The sequence below is a fragment of the Xiphias gladius genome, chromosome 18 (genome assembly GCF_016859285.1).
Source record: "Xiphias gladius isolate SHS-SW01 ecotype Sanya breed wild chromosome 18, ASM1685928v1, whole genome shotgun sequence".
NCBI classification, from domain to species: domain Eukaryota; kingdom Metazoa; phylum Chordata; class Actinopteri; order Istiophoriformes; family Xiphiidae; genus Xiphias; species Xiphias gladius.
In genome coordinates this window covers 19670231-19686099 of record NC_053417.1, presented here as the reverse complement: position 1 = coordinate 19686099, position 15869 = coordinate 19670231, and the positions used below count along the sequence as shown (strand labels likewise).

The 15869-nt window shown below is 43.1% G+C and overlaps 1 protein-coding gene across 1 annotated transcript in view; it reads right to left on the bottom strand.

Moving 5' to 3' along the window:
- plxnd1 (plexin D1) overlaps positions 1–15869 on the bottom strand; it is a 63306-nt gene that overhangs the window by 6206 nt on the left and 41231 nt on the right. Inside the window, exons 19-30 of the mRNA XM_040153965.1 lie at positions 14855–15004; positions 11868–11982; positions 11175–11282; positions 9424–9536; positions 8245–8349; positions 6943–7073; positions 5686–5884; positions 5436–5582; positions 5086–5242; positions 4607–4710; positions 1799–1862; positions 464–498 (exon numbers count right to left, since the gene is read on the bottom strand). Coding sequence (XP_040009899.1) covers positions 464–498; positions 1799–1862; positions 4607–4710; positions 5086–5242; positions 5436–5582; positions 5686–5884; positions 6943–7073; positions 8245–8349; positions 9424–9536; positions 11175–11282; positions 11868–11982; positions 14855–15004 — 1428 coding nt within the window. The remainder of the gene's footprint in view (positions 1–463; positions 499–1798; positions 1863–4606; positions 4711–5085; positions 5243–5435; positions 5583–5685; positions 5885–6942; positions 7074–8244; positions 8350–9423; positions 9537–11174; positions 11283–11867; positions 11983–14854; positions 15005–15869) is intronic.

Below are 15869 nucleotides of genomic sequence, written 5' to 3'. Positions count from 1 at the left end.
TATTTTGAAGTACTGAATAATATACAGAATTGAGGAAGTGATGGTAGTTGGAAAATTTTCATGTTTTTTTGCTGTGTATAGAATCATGTATCTAACTTGTTCATACTAGTCTAAATAGGGGCAGAAGTAAGAAAAAGAAAAAGCAGCCAAATTCCACCTACTTGTGTCAAAAAAAAACGACTACAGAGCTGTCCTGTAAAACTAACTATCCACCCGGCAAATTGTGTTCCAAGGAACTCATTATTCTAAAGTCAAAGGGCCCATATCTGGGCTGACGTCTATAAAAGAGCTTAAGCGGAATTAGTGCTGTCATGTCCTCTCAGCAGCTTTCCTTTTCACCTCCATTCACCCCCATTCCCTCTGTCGTCAGGCCTTCTCTGGGCTGACTAACACTCGCACACACAGGGAAACTCTGGCAAAAAAATGAAAGAAACATTCTGATCACCTATGAGGAGATACTCACCAAATGTACATACTTCTCTGTATCCAGATCTTTGACTAAGGAGAAAGAGACAAAAAAAAAAGCACACAGCATGAAACAATGTGCAATCAGCAAGTAGGAGACCTGAGAGAATGAGAGGAGACAGGAGGAGGGAGCACAGAGGAGTGTGACAGATAGAAGAGAGAAAAAAAACCCAAGAGATTGACAGGAGAGCAAGGGAGATAGAGTACATGCGAAAGGAGAAAGTGATTAAGGTGGACTGTGGGCCGGTAGGGGAGGGGAGCTGTCTGAGAGAATGAAAAAGAAAGATTACGAGTGAAAGGAGAGAGAAAAGAGAGAGATTAGGGGAGACAGACACAGAGTCTGTGATTGGTTCTGGAGCCAGTGTAATGAGATGGTAATGCTTGGCCAACGCTTGGAAAGAGCATTAAACCTTGCTGGTCTATATATAGGTCTAAATACAAACACACTCATACACATGCATAAGCAGGTATGAGGATGCATGTAGACGCATGTCCAAACACAAGCACAAATGCAGACACAAACACAAGCAAATACAATAAATTACTGCACACATACAGACCAGCACAAACAAAGAAAGGCACTTGTCCAAATACACACACAAACACACACGTGGTGAATGTGTTCTCATTACAGGCTGCTCCGCCAGAGATGCTCCTGCCCAGCGGGCCTCAGTCCAGACCCTCAACACTGATCACAGGCAGGCAGGACAGTGTTTTATATTAGCCAGGGAGCACTAGAGGCTCATAACACCCCCTTGACGCTTTGAAGCTGGAGCCAGGTTTGGTCCACATAAGCCTATTTTTGGCCCAGTATGAATGAGAGGAGAGGCTTTGATGGACAGAGCCTTAGCAGAACTGAGCTCTGGTCTGGTACTGATTATGTAAGTTAGACCCTAGACAACGAATGGACAAGCCCATTACAGGCTGTATGTAAACTCATCTGTCAACAGGAAGAGCAGTCATTATATTCCAGCTTGAGGCTGGACAATGGGCCAACTTTTGTTGCATTTTTTCCCACAAGCTGACACTTGCTAATGGAATACATTTATAACAGGAAAAAAGAGCTATGAATGAATCAGTAGCTTAACTCCCCTGCAAAGTAGGAGGGTATGTGTTGTGATTTATTAGGTGCAAGTGTGTTTAGATGGCTGCTATGTCTTTTGGGACGAGAGGGTGTGTGTTTTCATGCGTGTTTACATGAGCGTATCATGTTCTCGTGATCAACTAAGCATGTGCTGTTTCCTGTGATCGAGCGAGTGCGTGTATTTATCCAAGTGCGAGTGAGTGTGGGTGACAAAGCGACAGGGAGAGGGTGTGTTTGAAGCTGACGTACCTCTCCCCAGGGTGTTCTCTTTCTTGTCTTTCATGCTCATGGCCAGCGATGCCCCCTCTGGGATCTGTGAAGGGAGAGAAGGAGCGGGAGGGAAGGAGGGGGGAAAGATGAGAGAGGACAGAGGGCACGGGGTCAGGGGTGAGCTGGGGTGCAGCAGAACAGCATCATTAAGCATGCCCTCGAGGGGGTTGTGTTGTTGAGAGGTGCACATGTTTGTGTGTACGCGCGTGTGTTGGTCTTGCGTGCATCTAGACTGGTGGCAAGTCTGTGGGAGCCTGGCTGGGCTCATTAAAGTCGGCCTGTGGTGAAACGGATTGAACAGTCTTGCCAGTGAACCCAGACTGTTAGTACACGCTGCAGCTCGCTGCTTTCACAGCTCTGTCCCCATGGCTCAGCAAAAACTAAACACAGCACTTAACAAGTACAGGTAACAGGTCATAGGTTGAGGGCCGCTGGATGTCTGTTTACTCATGAACAAATGAATACATATAAATTTCATTTATATTTAAGTATAATATTTAAGTATTTGAAACTAATTTTAACACTTAGTTCTCATATAGTGTCGGTTATTATTATCAATAATGTATTAACTACAGGACAAATACTGTTAGATAAATTATAAATCATTAGTTAATCATTACAAGTACTCTGCCAAGTATTTAGGTGTCTTGGATAATAAATTTAAACTTCCATTATTAATGACTCAGTCTTAACAATTAATACAACGTATAAGTCATTCATTTCCCCCTTGACACAAAGGAGTGTTTTGCTTATGTGAATGTGTTCTCACATGCATCTGCTGAAAGTGGGAAAGTGTCTCTGTGTTCACATTAAGTCTGAATTCAGGACATGTTAGTGCAAGCACAATTTTGTGAAATCACAACTTGCTGGAAGCTAATCATGATCCAAAATCCAACTTACACAAGTGTGATGTGGAAACTTGAAACTTTCACGCCACATTAACTGTAAATGGACTTTTCCATGAAGTACGGAAGACCTATATCCAGTAGTTAAACTTTTGGAAAGAAAAATATTAGCATATTCATATATTCTAGACTTATAAATAAATCAGAAAGAGTAGATATAATTTTTAATCATTTGTAACTAGATAATTAAACTTTTCTGTGGAAAAAAATAAATTTCATGTGATTATGCAAATAAAAGTAAGTGAAAGTAATATTACATACACATGCAGTACTGTGCATACGTTTTGGGCACTTTAGATGTTTAGATTTTTGTCCATCATGGGGGCATCTGATTGGTTCTAAATTCATTCTGCAGCATGACAACAACCCCCAAATACACAAAAAGAGTAAAAAAAAAAAACTATCTTCAGAGACTAGAAGAACAAGGAGACAGGCTGCAGATGGTCTGGCCCCCAGTGAGTGGAAAATCTGGGATCACATGAAGAGACAGAAGACACTGTGACAGCCTAAATCCACAGAAGAACTGTGGCAAGTTTTCCAAGCTCCTTGGAACAATCCACCTGCCAAGGACCTTGAAAAAATGTGTGCAAGTGTACCTAGGAGAACTGGTGCTGTTTAAAGGCAATGGGCGATGACACCAACTATTGATTTGTATGACGTTAACTGATAAATAAAAACCATTCATGACATTATTTTTGAAAGCATCCCGTCGTTACTTTTAGTGCCTTAAACTTGCAAAGTATTGTACATACAGTAGGCACATACATAATTTCATATGTACTAAAATAATATACAGGCGGTAAATAAAATTAAATTAAACAAGCTACATGACTAGTTTGAAACATGACCAACAGTACTGCGTTAGACACACTGTAATCAAATGTCCATAACTACCTAGTCTACAAATACAATATAGAACAACAAACTTCCCCACTATTCTCTGGTCAAAAACTCTATAAAGCCCTGTAACAGTCCGAACAGCTTTAAACCTATGTATGATTAGGAATCTCTTCAACGGTTTTTAAAAGGTAAGCCTACACAGGTTCTTTAAGTTAAGTATTACGGTGCTTGTATATTTCATCAGAAGTATTTGTCTGATGGTCAAACAGCTTCGGAAAGCCCCTCCCCCCAGAGCTTTCCAACACTGGAATTGTGTCTGACAATATCAGTAGGTTTTTGAAGCCAACGCGCTGACATTTGCGTACACTTTATGTGGTGATTTGTCAAGTTTGTGGCGGTCATCCCCATATTTAACGATAAGCACATCTCACCCTCTCTACGACGGCTGGCTTTTCATCCCGCCTTCAAATGGCGATGTTCGGAACAGCTATAAACACTTCTGACGTGACTGGACGACGTGGCGTATGAACTTTTCTTTTCTGGCCTAACCCAGCCCTCAAAAAGTTCTGATCAGTGATCACATATAACATATATAGATAATATACTGTTAAATCAACAGGTACCTGACTTGAAAATTAAAATAATTTTGTATTCAGCTGTTAAAAAGGTAATGATTAAATGTAACCTACTTATTAAAAAAATTACACAAACACACTGCATATCATTCTATGTGTCTAGATTCAGAATATCCATAATAACAGTTTGTTTGCAGCAGCTCTGCTACAGCTCTGCTGCTATGAATGACCTGTACAATGCAATCATAGAGAGAAACGTGGCGCAGCAGTAAACACCAGCACAAACGGAAGCACCTACAACTAACTGTGCAGCAAAAGAGACTGTCCCCCCACCCACGGACAGCCAGTGACACCATTTACAGAGAGTTCTAACCTTCAGCACCCCGCTGTCGCTGTTACAATATCAGGGATATACAGGCACACCCACCACAGTGGTCTCACACAAATGCACATACATGCACACACACCTGGTAATGGAAGACTGTGTTGAGCTTCTTTCGGCCATCCTCCATCACTGAGGAGTTATCCAGGTCCTGCAGAAGTTTACTGTTGCTACCAGAGTCAAACCACTCTGAAGGAAAGAAAAGCCAGAGAGAGGAGACGTGAGAAGGGAGGAAAGTGATGTTACGCAATTTCATCCTAAATTTGGAAAATAATGTATGTGAGACAGGGGGCAGCCGTGCTCTAACTTTCCGTGTCACGACCTGTGGAAATATTCTCGGGCCATTAATCAAATCAGCTCTGCAGGCTCCACAGCTTTTGAAAGCAATAACTCTTTGTGATTATGACTGTACACTCTCCTCGATGTATTCTGTCATTTATTATATTGCAGCCTCAGGTTAGTTGAGCTTCATGAGAGGAATTGACCTTTGCAAAGGAGATTACTATATCTCGGAGGGTTGGGGAGGGGAGAGGATGAAAATAATCAGAGAAAATATGCTCTTACCCAGGTCTACATCCTCTGCTCGGGGCCACTGGGAGAAGGGCAGGTTTTTATAAAAGGCCTCTATGATTTTTTCCTTCACCTGGCAGATTGTGTCTGTATTCATGACCCTGACAGACAGCGAGTCCATGCCACAGCCCTGGAAGGACACGTTGATGTTCTGCAAAAGCAAACAAAGAACAATACATTTCATACCTCGCAAAAATGTGTGGGCTTTGAATTTCAGCGTGATTGAAACTTTCTAGCAGTCTACTTAATTGAACGCGTAAGTTTGACATTGACCTCTGAGCTCTGCTAAGCCAAACGGAGGATGTGAAACTGAGGATGAACTAAGGGTATGTGAGGTGTCAGACCTGTGGCTTGGCCTCGATATTCTCGCGGAGCAGCCACTCTTCATTGAGGGTGTAGCGGGCCTTCCCTGTGATGGCATCTATGGATCCCTTGTTGATCTGCTGCTTGATTGCACACAGCAGCAGGAAGAAAGGCTCACCCACTGTTTCCTGAAGAAGGTGAGCGGTGGAGTGAAAAATCAGAGCTGTGGCAATTCTTATCATTCAAATCTGTCTCATGGCTTTGATGAGCCTCCCTCTCTTCCACCCTCACCTTGAGGTAGCTGTACATGCAGATGGACATCCAGTTGGTCAGCATTTTCTCCACAACAGACTCAGTGCGGCGCAGCATCAGTTTGGGGTTCTTTGAAGCCGAAGCATCAATCAGGTCCACTAGCAGATCTTTCATTATACTGGTGTAGTACTCCAGTTTACCGTGGAGGGCGATGGTGAGCAGAGACGCCAGGCTGCATCTGAAGGATGAGAAAACAGATTAGCGGAGGAGACAGATGAGCAAAAACATACTCTTGCAAACATGCCCTGTCAGTGGAGAAACAAAATAACCACATTACAGAAACAACAACAAGTCTCACTCCTCCCAACAGAACCTGTGCCTGCAGAGCCAAATAAAGCCCTGATCTAATGCAGGGAGTGTCTGAGTGACTAAGTCCAGAGGTGCAGGGGATTTCCCCAACAAAGCCCCTTTAATCCAGGAGAAAGAGGCTACATCAGTCAGTAAGTGCTGACGCTGAGCTGGCACAGGGATGTGGTCTTGCCTCTGATATTTCTCTCCGATTCTCCACAACGACTGGTTAGTTTTAGGACCCTAAATCCAGGGAAGCTACAGTGAGAGATGACCAGGTATATACGAAGACAGTGTTACTGATGCTCTTTTGCTGTATACAGCAGCTATAGATTCGGCCTGAGAGCCTTGCATGAGTAGTTAAGAATTTCCTGTGGTAATCATTGGACAATGTAATTCCATTCCATTCCAGTACAACAACTTTACAATAAATAAATTCTCTTTGCTTTTTTGTTTTGAGCTTTTTCGAAGAAAAAAAGCAGTCAGCTGCGGCTGGAAAGCAGGTTGATAAAAGCGGTCAGAGTTAACCAAAACGTTAAAGTTGTGGGTTGGAAAACCAAAACACTGAGCTGAAAGATGGTCAAATAGCATGTGGAGATGAAGCGAACTGCAGATTTGGGTGATAATTCTCTGGGTTCATCTGTAAAAGCAACACCCTTCTCATTACATGTAATCACTTGATCCATTGTTTATATAAAAATATACATCATAGAAGCTTTAAAACCACCTCACAATATAATCCAATCCAATGCAGCGATACCAGCACTAACTACAGGCTCAAAAACGACCACAGAATTGAATTAACATCTCTCTCACAATGTTCACTCAGCACTTAGTGCAATTAAATAAATTCTACTTAATTCTACATAATGGCCGAAAGTAAATCTGGATAGATGCCTTTTCAGTTTCTTGTTTAACTGTCAAACATACATTAGTTGAAGCTGTTACCTGTCTCGTACAGCAAAGTCCTTCTGCTGCTCCAAGGCGTGGACAAATGTGATCAGGAAGTGCTTGTTATTGAGGAGAGTGGAGAACAGGGTGATGCCCTCCTCAATGTTAGGCCTTGTTGTGTTGGTGGCCTGATGACAGAAGGGGGGGGGGTTGATACAGTTATTCCTCTGCCTGATTTCACACAAACTGAATTACACACCTGTTGCACCCTCCCGCGTCTATTTCACCAGCTCTCGTCTCGAGTGACCCATCTAGTGACCACTTCATCTTTCTATCACAGCTCTTCCTTGTGCTTCTTTGGGCACAGCCCTCCTCTCTGATTCTCTCTCTGTATCTCGTGCTCCGGTCCCTGACTGTGTGTGATTGTCTCTAAATGTCCCAGGTAGACATAATGAGTATGGCCTATCTATGGGTGCGACTGAGCAGCAGTGTGATGAAGTCTTCCCTCTGGACTGCAGCCATATGGTGTGGTTTGCAGCCTGACAGAAGGAGAACAGGAGTGTCCATTAAGATAAATGCCCGCCTGTGAGATTTATTTGCTGTGACCTGGAAAACACTTCCTGGGAAGACGATGTGGATCCAAGGCACTTCATCACCGTTAGACAGGCCCCCCCCCCGGCTGCCGACCCAGAACTAGCACTGCAATCGTTACTCTCTCTCTCTTTCTAATGTACACACACACACACACACACACACACACGCAAGTGCTTTAACTTTCAGAACACATTCGCACTGAGGTGTGTGAAAGTGCATGCTCCCTCTCCCACTCTCCCTTTATAACTCTCACTCCCGTCTGCCCCTCAATTACACACACACACACACACACACACACACACACACACACACACACACACACACACACACACACACACACACACAACAACTAGAGATGGATTCCAATGAAAAGCACACTGTTTGGTTGTCCAAGAGCCAGTGGGAAGCGTGTCAACAACCTGCCATCAATTTCGTGAGCAGTTTGTCATTTGACAAGTTGAAAATCAGTCACTAGAAACCACTGAATGACATGCATTGGTATTCACATATGCACACACAAGAGCATGAAAGCGCACACATACGGTATACTGACATGCTCCACACTCATTATAACAAGTACACAAAGGCAAAAATGCACAATATGCCTTTCTTTACTCCTCATCAACAACAAGCACACCGTGAAGCATTAATAAGCTTCAGTGTGACCCAGTTGAGAAGCAAAGGAGTGAAAAAGGACCCAAATCAAGGCACTCTGGCAGAAGAAAGCAGAACGTAACCCAACATCCTAATGGCTTAACCCCTCACCTGCCAGTCCTGCAGCAGCGGGTGGGTCTCTGGCAGTGCTCGAGGGCCAAGAGCATTATTCTCATAAACGGGCTGAACCAAACTCTTCTCATAATCTGAACACATCTGAAACACAGATAAACATACACAGAAAACTGTAATACAAAGTCAGCTGTAGTCATAAACACAGGAAGGAAGATAGACAGGGAAGACAAAAAGAGCTGGCCTTGAGACTTCAGTGGTAAATTTGCAGACTGAAAGCAAAGGGTAGAATTTTCATGAACAGGCCTTAAAAAGGCCCAGACTGACCATGAAAAGGAAACATGACACTGTGACAGAAACATTATGAGCCTTAATGGCTTGAGAGACAAAGTGACCCAGAGGCAGCCTTTCAACACAGTCTGTCATTTCAGGACAGCTACATTTGGCTTGCATTTTAACTGTGTCTAAGTCTGCGTCTAACACTGCTTTGTGTTTGTGTGTGTGTGTGTGTGTGTGTGTGTGTGTGTGTGTGTGTGTGTGTGTGTGTGTAATCTAAGACAACCAGACGCTCTTTTGAAAAAACAAGATCATGAAGGGTTGCAAGTAGGGTGTTTGCTGTTCTCGTGGAAAATTATGGAGAGACGATACCGAGGCAGCAACGCTTTATTTATGTTTCCCTCTATGCAACATTTCAACACTCTCCCCACTCACTTCCTTCACAACCAAAAACAGTGTCCTGTGTCCACTGCAACTAACCAGCGAGGCTACCATTGTGCAATAGTGCGTATACTTGCTAAACAGTGTGGGTGTGTGAGCTGAGTGAGGAGTATGTTTTGAGAAATCAAGGGGAAAGTTTCCTTGTCGCAGTGCCCACCATTATTCTGTCTCCTTGAAAGTCCATGCCTGTGGTTGGAAGACAAAGCCTGCTGAGTGGTGCCTGTGTGTACTGGTGGAAAAACAGCCGCCCACAGATAGACCCACAGTCTAACTTCAGGGTGGATGGCACATCAGAAAAATGCTTACCTACAGAGAACACATTAACTCTCCAGCAGGGTGCCAAACTGAGACACACTTTTCTAGATGTGTACTGTATGTTTAAAAGCTACAAGGTGAATTTTTATCCTGCATATTACAAGCGGTGGGAAATGTGAAATGGGACATGTAGGGGGAAAAAATTAAAACCCCATTGAGAAAAATGGTATTGTCAGGGTTTCTCACCTTGGGGAAGAACGTGCGTGTGACAAACTGTTTGTACTCCAAAAAGGGGATGCCCTGGCTGCGATTCAACTCCTTGGTTAGGTCTGTCATGTCGGTCTGCAGCTCTGCAAAGCCTGAAAGGACAAAGAAACCCCCCAGAAAGACCCAATAGCTCATAAATCCTGTTTTTAAACCAGAGCGGTTTATTGTATCTGGCTCATCAGGCTTCATTTGTTGCTAAGCAAAATGAGTCAGAAATCTGTTCTCAGGCTAATGCAATAACCATCAAATTCTCCCAAGCTGCTGTGGGATCTGAAAGAAACTGGCTGATTTCACTGGAAGATATTTTAGATGAGACACAGAATTGTATCATTTAATTTCTTTGACCTGGTGTCATGTTGTGGTTCAGAACTATATATACAAAATACTAATCCTCTGATCTTTTGCCTTTCTCTCTCTCTCTTTGCCAGATTGTGCAGCTCAGCATGGCACACAGGCAAATATTTACCAAACGACAATCAGAGCAGCCAAATCCAGTCTGAGGCCCTCATCCAAAACATGTGTGCAGGCTGAGGTTTACATGCAGAAACAGTATCAGCATGTCCAGACACCGAATCTAATCTGCATGCTAATAATGTAGCCAGTTTATTGGATAGCATGTTCTACCAGAGGATAATGTTCTCCCCTAATGAGATGCCGGAGATCCCTTTATGGAAAAGTGCTTCCTGTTGCAGGATGAGAGATGTATTTAGGTTACAATGCTAGTTTCTCTGTTTGTGTAGAAAGAAGGGAATACTAGACCTCATTACTCCTCCGGGTTATTTATCCTCCTGCTCACTAAAGTGTCCTCTAAAACCACGAGTCAGTTCACACCTTCAACTCCTGATTAGATGCAGCAGGCCTGAATACCAAAGCTCCCAACTACCTCACTACTCAGACAAATACCAAAACCCTCCCATTCCTAAAACCTGGAATTTGTCAATTTCCCATCGTTTTTCACTCCCCCTTCTTCTGCTTTTATCACATCTTTCCTCTCAGCAGAACTATCTCTTGCTTTGTGCACACTCGCCCTGAACTCGGCCACAAATCTATCCTCGTCCTCCGACTAAATAACCACTCCCCTTCTCTTCTCCCTCCCACGCTTCTGATTCTCCTCGGACTCGCGGCCCTGACTCCCGCTCCTATCGCTTCCTCCCTCCATTTCTCTTTCTCTATCCGTCTCCCCCATCTCTATGCCATAAATCTGAGTGCTCAGACGTGCAGTGGCCTTCGCATGGCTTTACTCGAATGCCCTAGACACACACACACACACACACACACACACACACACACACACACACACACACACACACACACACACACACACACACTCGCAGACAGACACACTAAACACACACACAGGTCTTGTCCCTATAGGCTAGACCCAGCAGAGGCGATGTGGCCACTGAGTGTCTTTGCGTGTGACTGATCATTTGTCAGACTCTGTATTTTATGAGTCATGCTTACTAGGCACAAATCTGTCAACTGTTGTATCTCCCCTCCTCCTTCAGACTAGAAAAAAATCTCAAGCAAACACACATTTTGCATGCACACAAACGTGGACGTGCACAAACAGACAAATAAACAAATATTTCTGTCTTCTTGTCTTTTTGTCATGTCAGTGGACACTAACACATAATTTGTGGTCTATATCACTTTGATAGCAGAGCTCATACAAGAATAGAGGGTGTGTGTACGTGTCTGTGCACGTGTGCGGTCTTATGTAAACACACCTTTACGGATTTCCTCTCTGATCTGGGACTCCATCTCCTCCATTTGGAGCAGGGTTTTCTGCCAGTAGCGTTCCGCCCTTCGACTCTTTGTGCAGTACACTACAAGAGCTGAGAAAACAAAGACTGTTATCACACTGATAGCTTCTAGTAAATCAGGACATAATACAGGATCACGAAATGGGTCGTGAGTTCAATGAATTATGTTCAGAAAGGGTTGTATATAAGCTTTTGTGAGCCTTTGAAAAATATGTACGTGAATGTTTTGATTGTTAGAACATGCAAATGAAAATTATTTTCTCAGAAATTCAAGTTTGTGAATGTGATAATAAAATTTTGGCCCAAATTATTTCAACAGTGAGCTTACACTCAAAGTCTGAGAGAAAAAAAAGGGCTCTGTGAATATCTGAGAACAGATTCAAAGCTGGGAAATGCACCAATTAGCACCAATTTCCACCCATACACCTGCTCTGCACACAAACTTGCACAAAGATTACACACACAGACACACGTGAGCACAAAGACAGAGTAGACAGTAGTAACAGTGAGGTCTTTGTGCAATGGGTGCTGTAGAGGGAAGCAAGTGTGGGAAACTATGACGCCCGAATTCCTTTTATCTGTTCCACATCTGGAGTGTCCATTGCTACAGCAGGCAAACATCCATCTTCTGCTAGCGAGCATGTACACACAACTTACCCACAGTGCACAGCAGCAGCAGCACGCAGCACACCACAATGGATACCACGATGGCCAGCTCGCTCCCACCAAGCTGCACTTTGGCAATGGTATGACGGAAGTTCCCCACTTGAACCTAGAAAGAGAAACAAATTGAACTGAAAAGCGCTCTTCAAAATCTGCCTCCTCTTTTTCTTCTTTTATTGCTTTTCGTCTGCGGTTGTCACCATTACCTAAATGCTAAAGCATATCTCTTCATGTCATATATATTCTTTTATTTAATTTTCATCACCTATTTGTTTTGCTTTTATTGTAGTAGTACTTGTCTATTTGTGCGCACCCTATATGGACTTAAGACACCAAATATACAGCTGCAGTGTTGAGATTTGTCAAAAAAAAAAAAAAAACTCTTAAATAAAACAGTACATCGCAAACAAAGAGCTTCTCCTCCTTAGCACTACTGACTTTTGGTTAAGTTCTTGATGTAACGCTCTATACTCTAATTGCTTTGTACGAGACAATAATTTCGATTTGTACCATATGTCAACAGAGTATTGTTCCAACACATAAGGAACCGTTTGTGTTTCAAGAATAGTACTGTACACTACAACCTGTTTAAAAAAAAATAAATTATATGTAAATATACAATACAAAATAAAGAAATGAAGATTTAATCTCATTAGTCAAGACCACCCATGCAAAATACCCCAATTATAAGATCTTTATAGGTGATCCGCTGTTTACACAGTGTCACAAGTCGCACTGTGCAAGAATGGGAGTGATGTGATCTGTTTTCCTTGAGTTTGTTAATAGCCAAGTGGCAGCATTTTGGATAACCTGCAGGCAAGCAAATTACTTATTCTAGTAGTACGGACAACTATAGTTGTCCAAGTGAGAGGAAATAAGGGCATAGACTTCTTTCTTAAAGTCTGTAACTGTCAAAAATTATGTAATTTTAGCTACTGTCCTCAGATGAATGATTGTACCACCATTGATCCTTGGTTGTTAAATGATAGAGTCAAATGTAACCCTTTGTTGTCTTTCTTCTTAGAAATTCTAAGTTAGATTATTATACAGTACATACATGTTATGTATGTACAATGTATGTTACTTACGATCACGCCAATAAAGCAAATTAGATTTTTTGCGAGAGAGAGACAAAGACAGAGACAGAGTCAGAGGGAGAGGCAAACAGAGCAGTAATCAGGACAGACAGTAGGCGCATGAAGTATTTTCTTTGTAATACAGAGTAATAATTCATGCAGTGGAACATGTTCTTAATGGGAACACAAGTGTTTGCACACATGCAGACGACATCTTTTTTTTTTTCATGGACACAGGTGCAGACACCCCCAAAAAAAATTGACAGTAGATTTTGAAAAATGGTCTCTCGCTGCCACGAGCTAGAAGAGTCACCCAGTTCAGAGTAACCCAGATATGAAGAGAAAAGGACTTTCACTTCTGCCTTGTGATTAGTCAGCAGGGTTTCTGTGGTCCCTCCTCACATCCTTCCCTTTCCTACCCCAATCCGAACATACTTCATAAAAAGGACCTCAGATAAAAAGCCTCCAATCCTCAGAGCAAATCCCTCTTACGCTGGTCTTACTCTGATGGGGAAACTAGCTCACTGGGCTCCTTCCTTCATTTCTCATTCCCCCTCTCTCTCTCTGGTCCAGACATTTATTTACCCAGACCAGCGAGAGAAGGCCCTCTTCCAGAGACTGCAATCGCCAGACCTGATCTAATGGAGGGGAAAATGCCATTGTTCCATGTTCCTGTTTCGCTCGGGGTACAAAAATGCTGCCTCCCCACATCCTTCTGCAGCTCGGCTACACTTCAGAGCCAAGCACAACACAGGCATGTAAAAATAGATCTGCCACCTTAAGTAAGTGAAGAATCACAAATGGCCGTAAGCTATGCTACAGCCCGACATGTATGCATTCATTCAAATGTGCTGACACACAGGAAAATATACCTTCCCTGTGTATTTATGCCCCTGTCAAATGTGCACACAAATCATCCTCACCTCTCACGTGCAAGCAGCCCACCCATTTGTGTTATGACATCTCATTTGAACCTTGCCCTGCCTTTATGTCTTTGCTAATTTCTTGTGTTTATATTCAGACATCCTGAGAGAAAGACTGGGGCTGGGTGAGCCACAGGTACACAAGGAGAGAGAGAGAGAGCGAGAGAGAGGGGGGGGGGGGATAAAAGAGCATTCTTTCTATTACTGAGTGAGATTTGGGAAACTGCTCTTATAGTACAACTCAGCTGACAGACAGAGTGACTAACATATGTTTCCGAGCTATTTCAGCAAACCACTCACAGTCTGGCTTACATTTGAATATAGATGAATGCTTTCCCCCCTTAATAAAGCCCTATCAAAACAAACCAGAATGAACAACAACAGATGGGAAACGTGGGTAGAGGAAAGAGAGTGTCTGGTTTTATCAGGACTGCCCAGGGCTCCACCATGTCTTGATTAAGACCTTTAATTGTTAAAGAGAGAACACGGAGACAAAATAAAAACACAAGAGAGGAGTGAAATAATCACTGACTCAGAGGACTTGGGTCTCAGTGTCAGCAGATCCTCTGCGCGATAGGTGATGGTGTCCTTGATGATAGACAGACCGATAAGGAGGATTAAAGCGATAAAGGATAAGTGGTAAACATTTCACTCTTCTTTTGTGGCATTGTAGCACAGAGTGACTGCTCACCGCCCCAACTAACTGCTGATTCATGGTGGCATGCTCAGAGACTAGAAACCATTCATAATGCATAGAGAGGGACACACCAAAATCACTGACTGTGCACAGATCTGTGCAGATCAAATCTGTTTCAATGAACATCGCAAATAGTCTGGATTCTGACTAAATGTTTGGCTTGAGTTCTGTGTGACAGATGGGTGATATCCTTAAATTATCGGGGCCATACAAGTAATATTTTCAACATGAGATTGGGAGTGATTTTGTATTTTATTTTGGTGTTTTATATGGTTGAGTACTTACAGTGACAGGTAGCTCCCTCTCACTGGAGCTCAGCAGTCCGTTGATAGTGCAGTGAAACAGCTGGTCATTATGGAAGCTGATGTTACAGGGATAGGAACCAATCATCACCGAGTATTCCTCCGGCACCAGTTCCAGATCGCTCGGGCCTTTCTGTGCCAGAAACGAACAAAAACAGCCGTCAGCCGGTCAGTGGTAAGAAACCAGAGGGGCCTGCTTTGAACGGGCACAGATAACATTCATAAAGGACGCAGCAGCTTTAAGCCATACATACAGTGCGTGCAGAAACATTCTCGTATACACACACATACACATATAGAAACCGAGCCCTGGCATGCCTGTCACACAGTTGTGACACAGAGGAAGCTAGCAGAGGACTCATCTAGTTTAGGCTAGAGTTCAGCTTAAAGCAGCAAACATTCCCGCCGTCACATGGCCAGGGAACTTTCTACAAACAAACTTGCTGGCAGTCATCCCTGCTGCTGCCCAAAATAACATTCTCAGGGCCTTTACAGGAGCCTGTTGGAACAAGCTGCACGGACCTATTCTATCAATCCAACACTGGTCCTGTTTCGGTCCGAGCCCTGCTTTTCACCGCTAAGAGCTAGTTTAATTGTAGGCTTCTGTAACGTACTGTATCCCTACTGAGCCTGTTAAAACCTTTGCAAAGCGTCTTCTGTTGCTCTAGAGGGAGCCACTGTGACTGATGATGTCACAGTGATATCATCAGGGTTATCAAAGCTTGGGCTCGGACGCCACGAACTTAAAATAGGAAGCCTGCGTTACAAATCAGGGGCATGGAGTTTGAAAGACGGAGGTATTTAATGAAACTAGCATGAAGCTATATTATGGTAGATGTAGGAGCCAGAGTTTTTGGAAATTGACTCATACTAGAGACCAAAAGTCAGTATCTCTCAGCCTGTGCTGTTTCGATTTTTTTCAGCTGCTGCTTAACTAGCTGGAAGTGCAACACTAAATTGCTGGAATACCCCTTTAATGTGAATAGCATCAAGTCTGT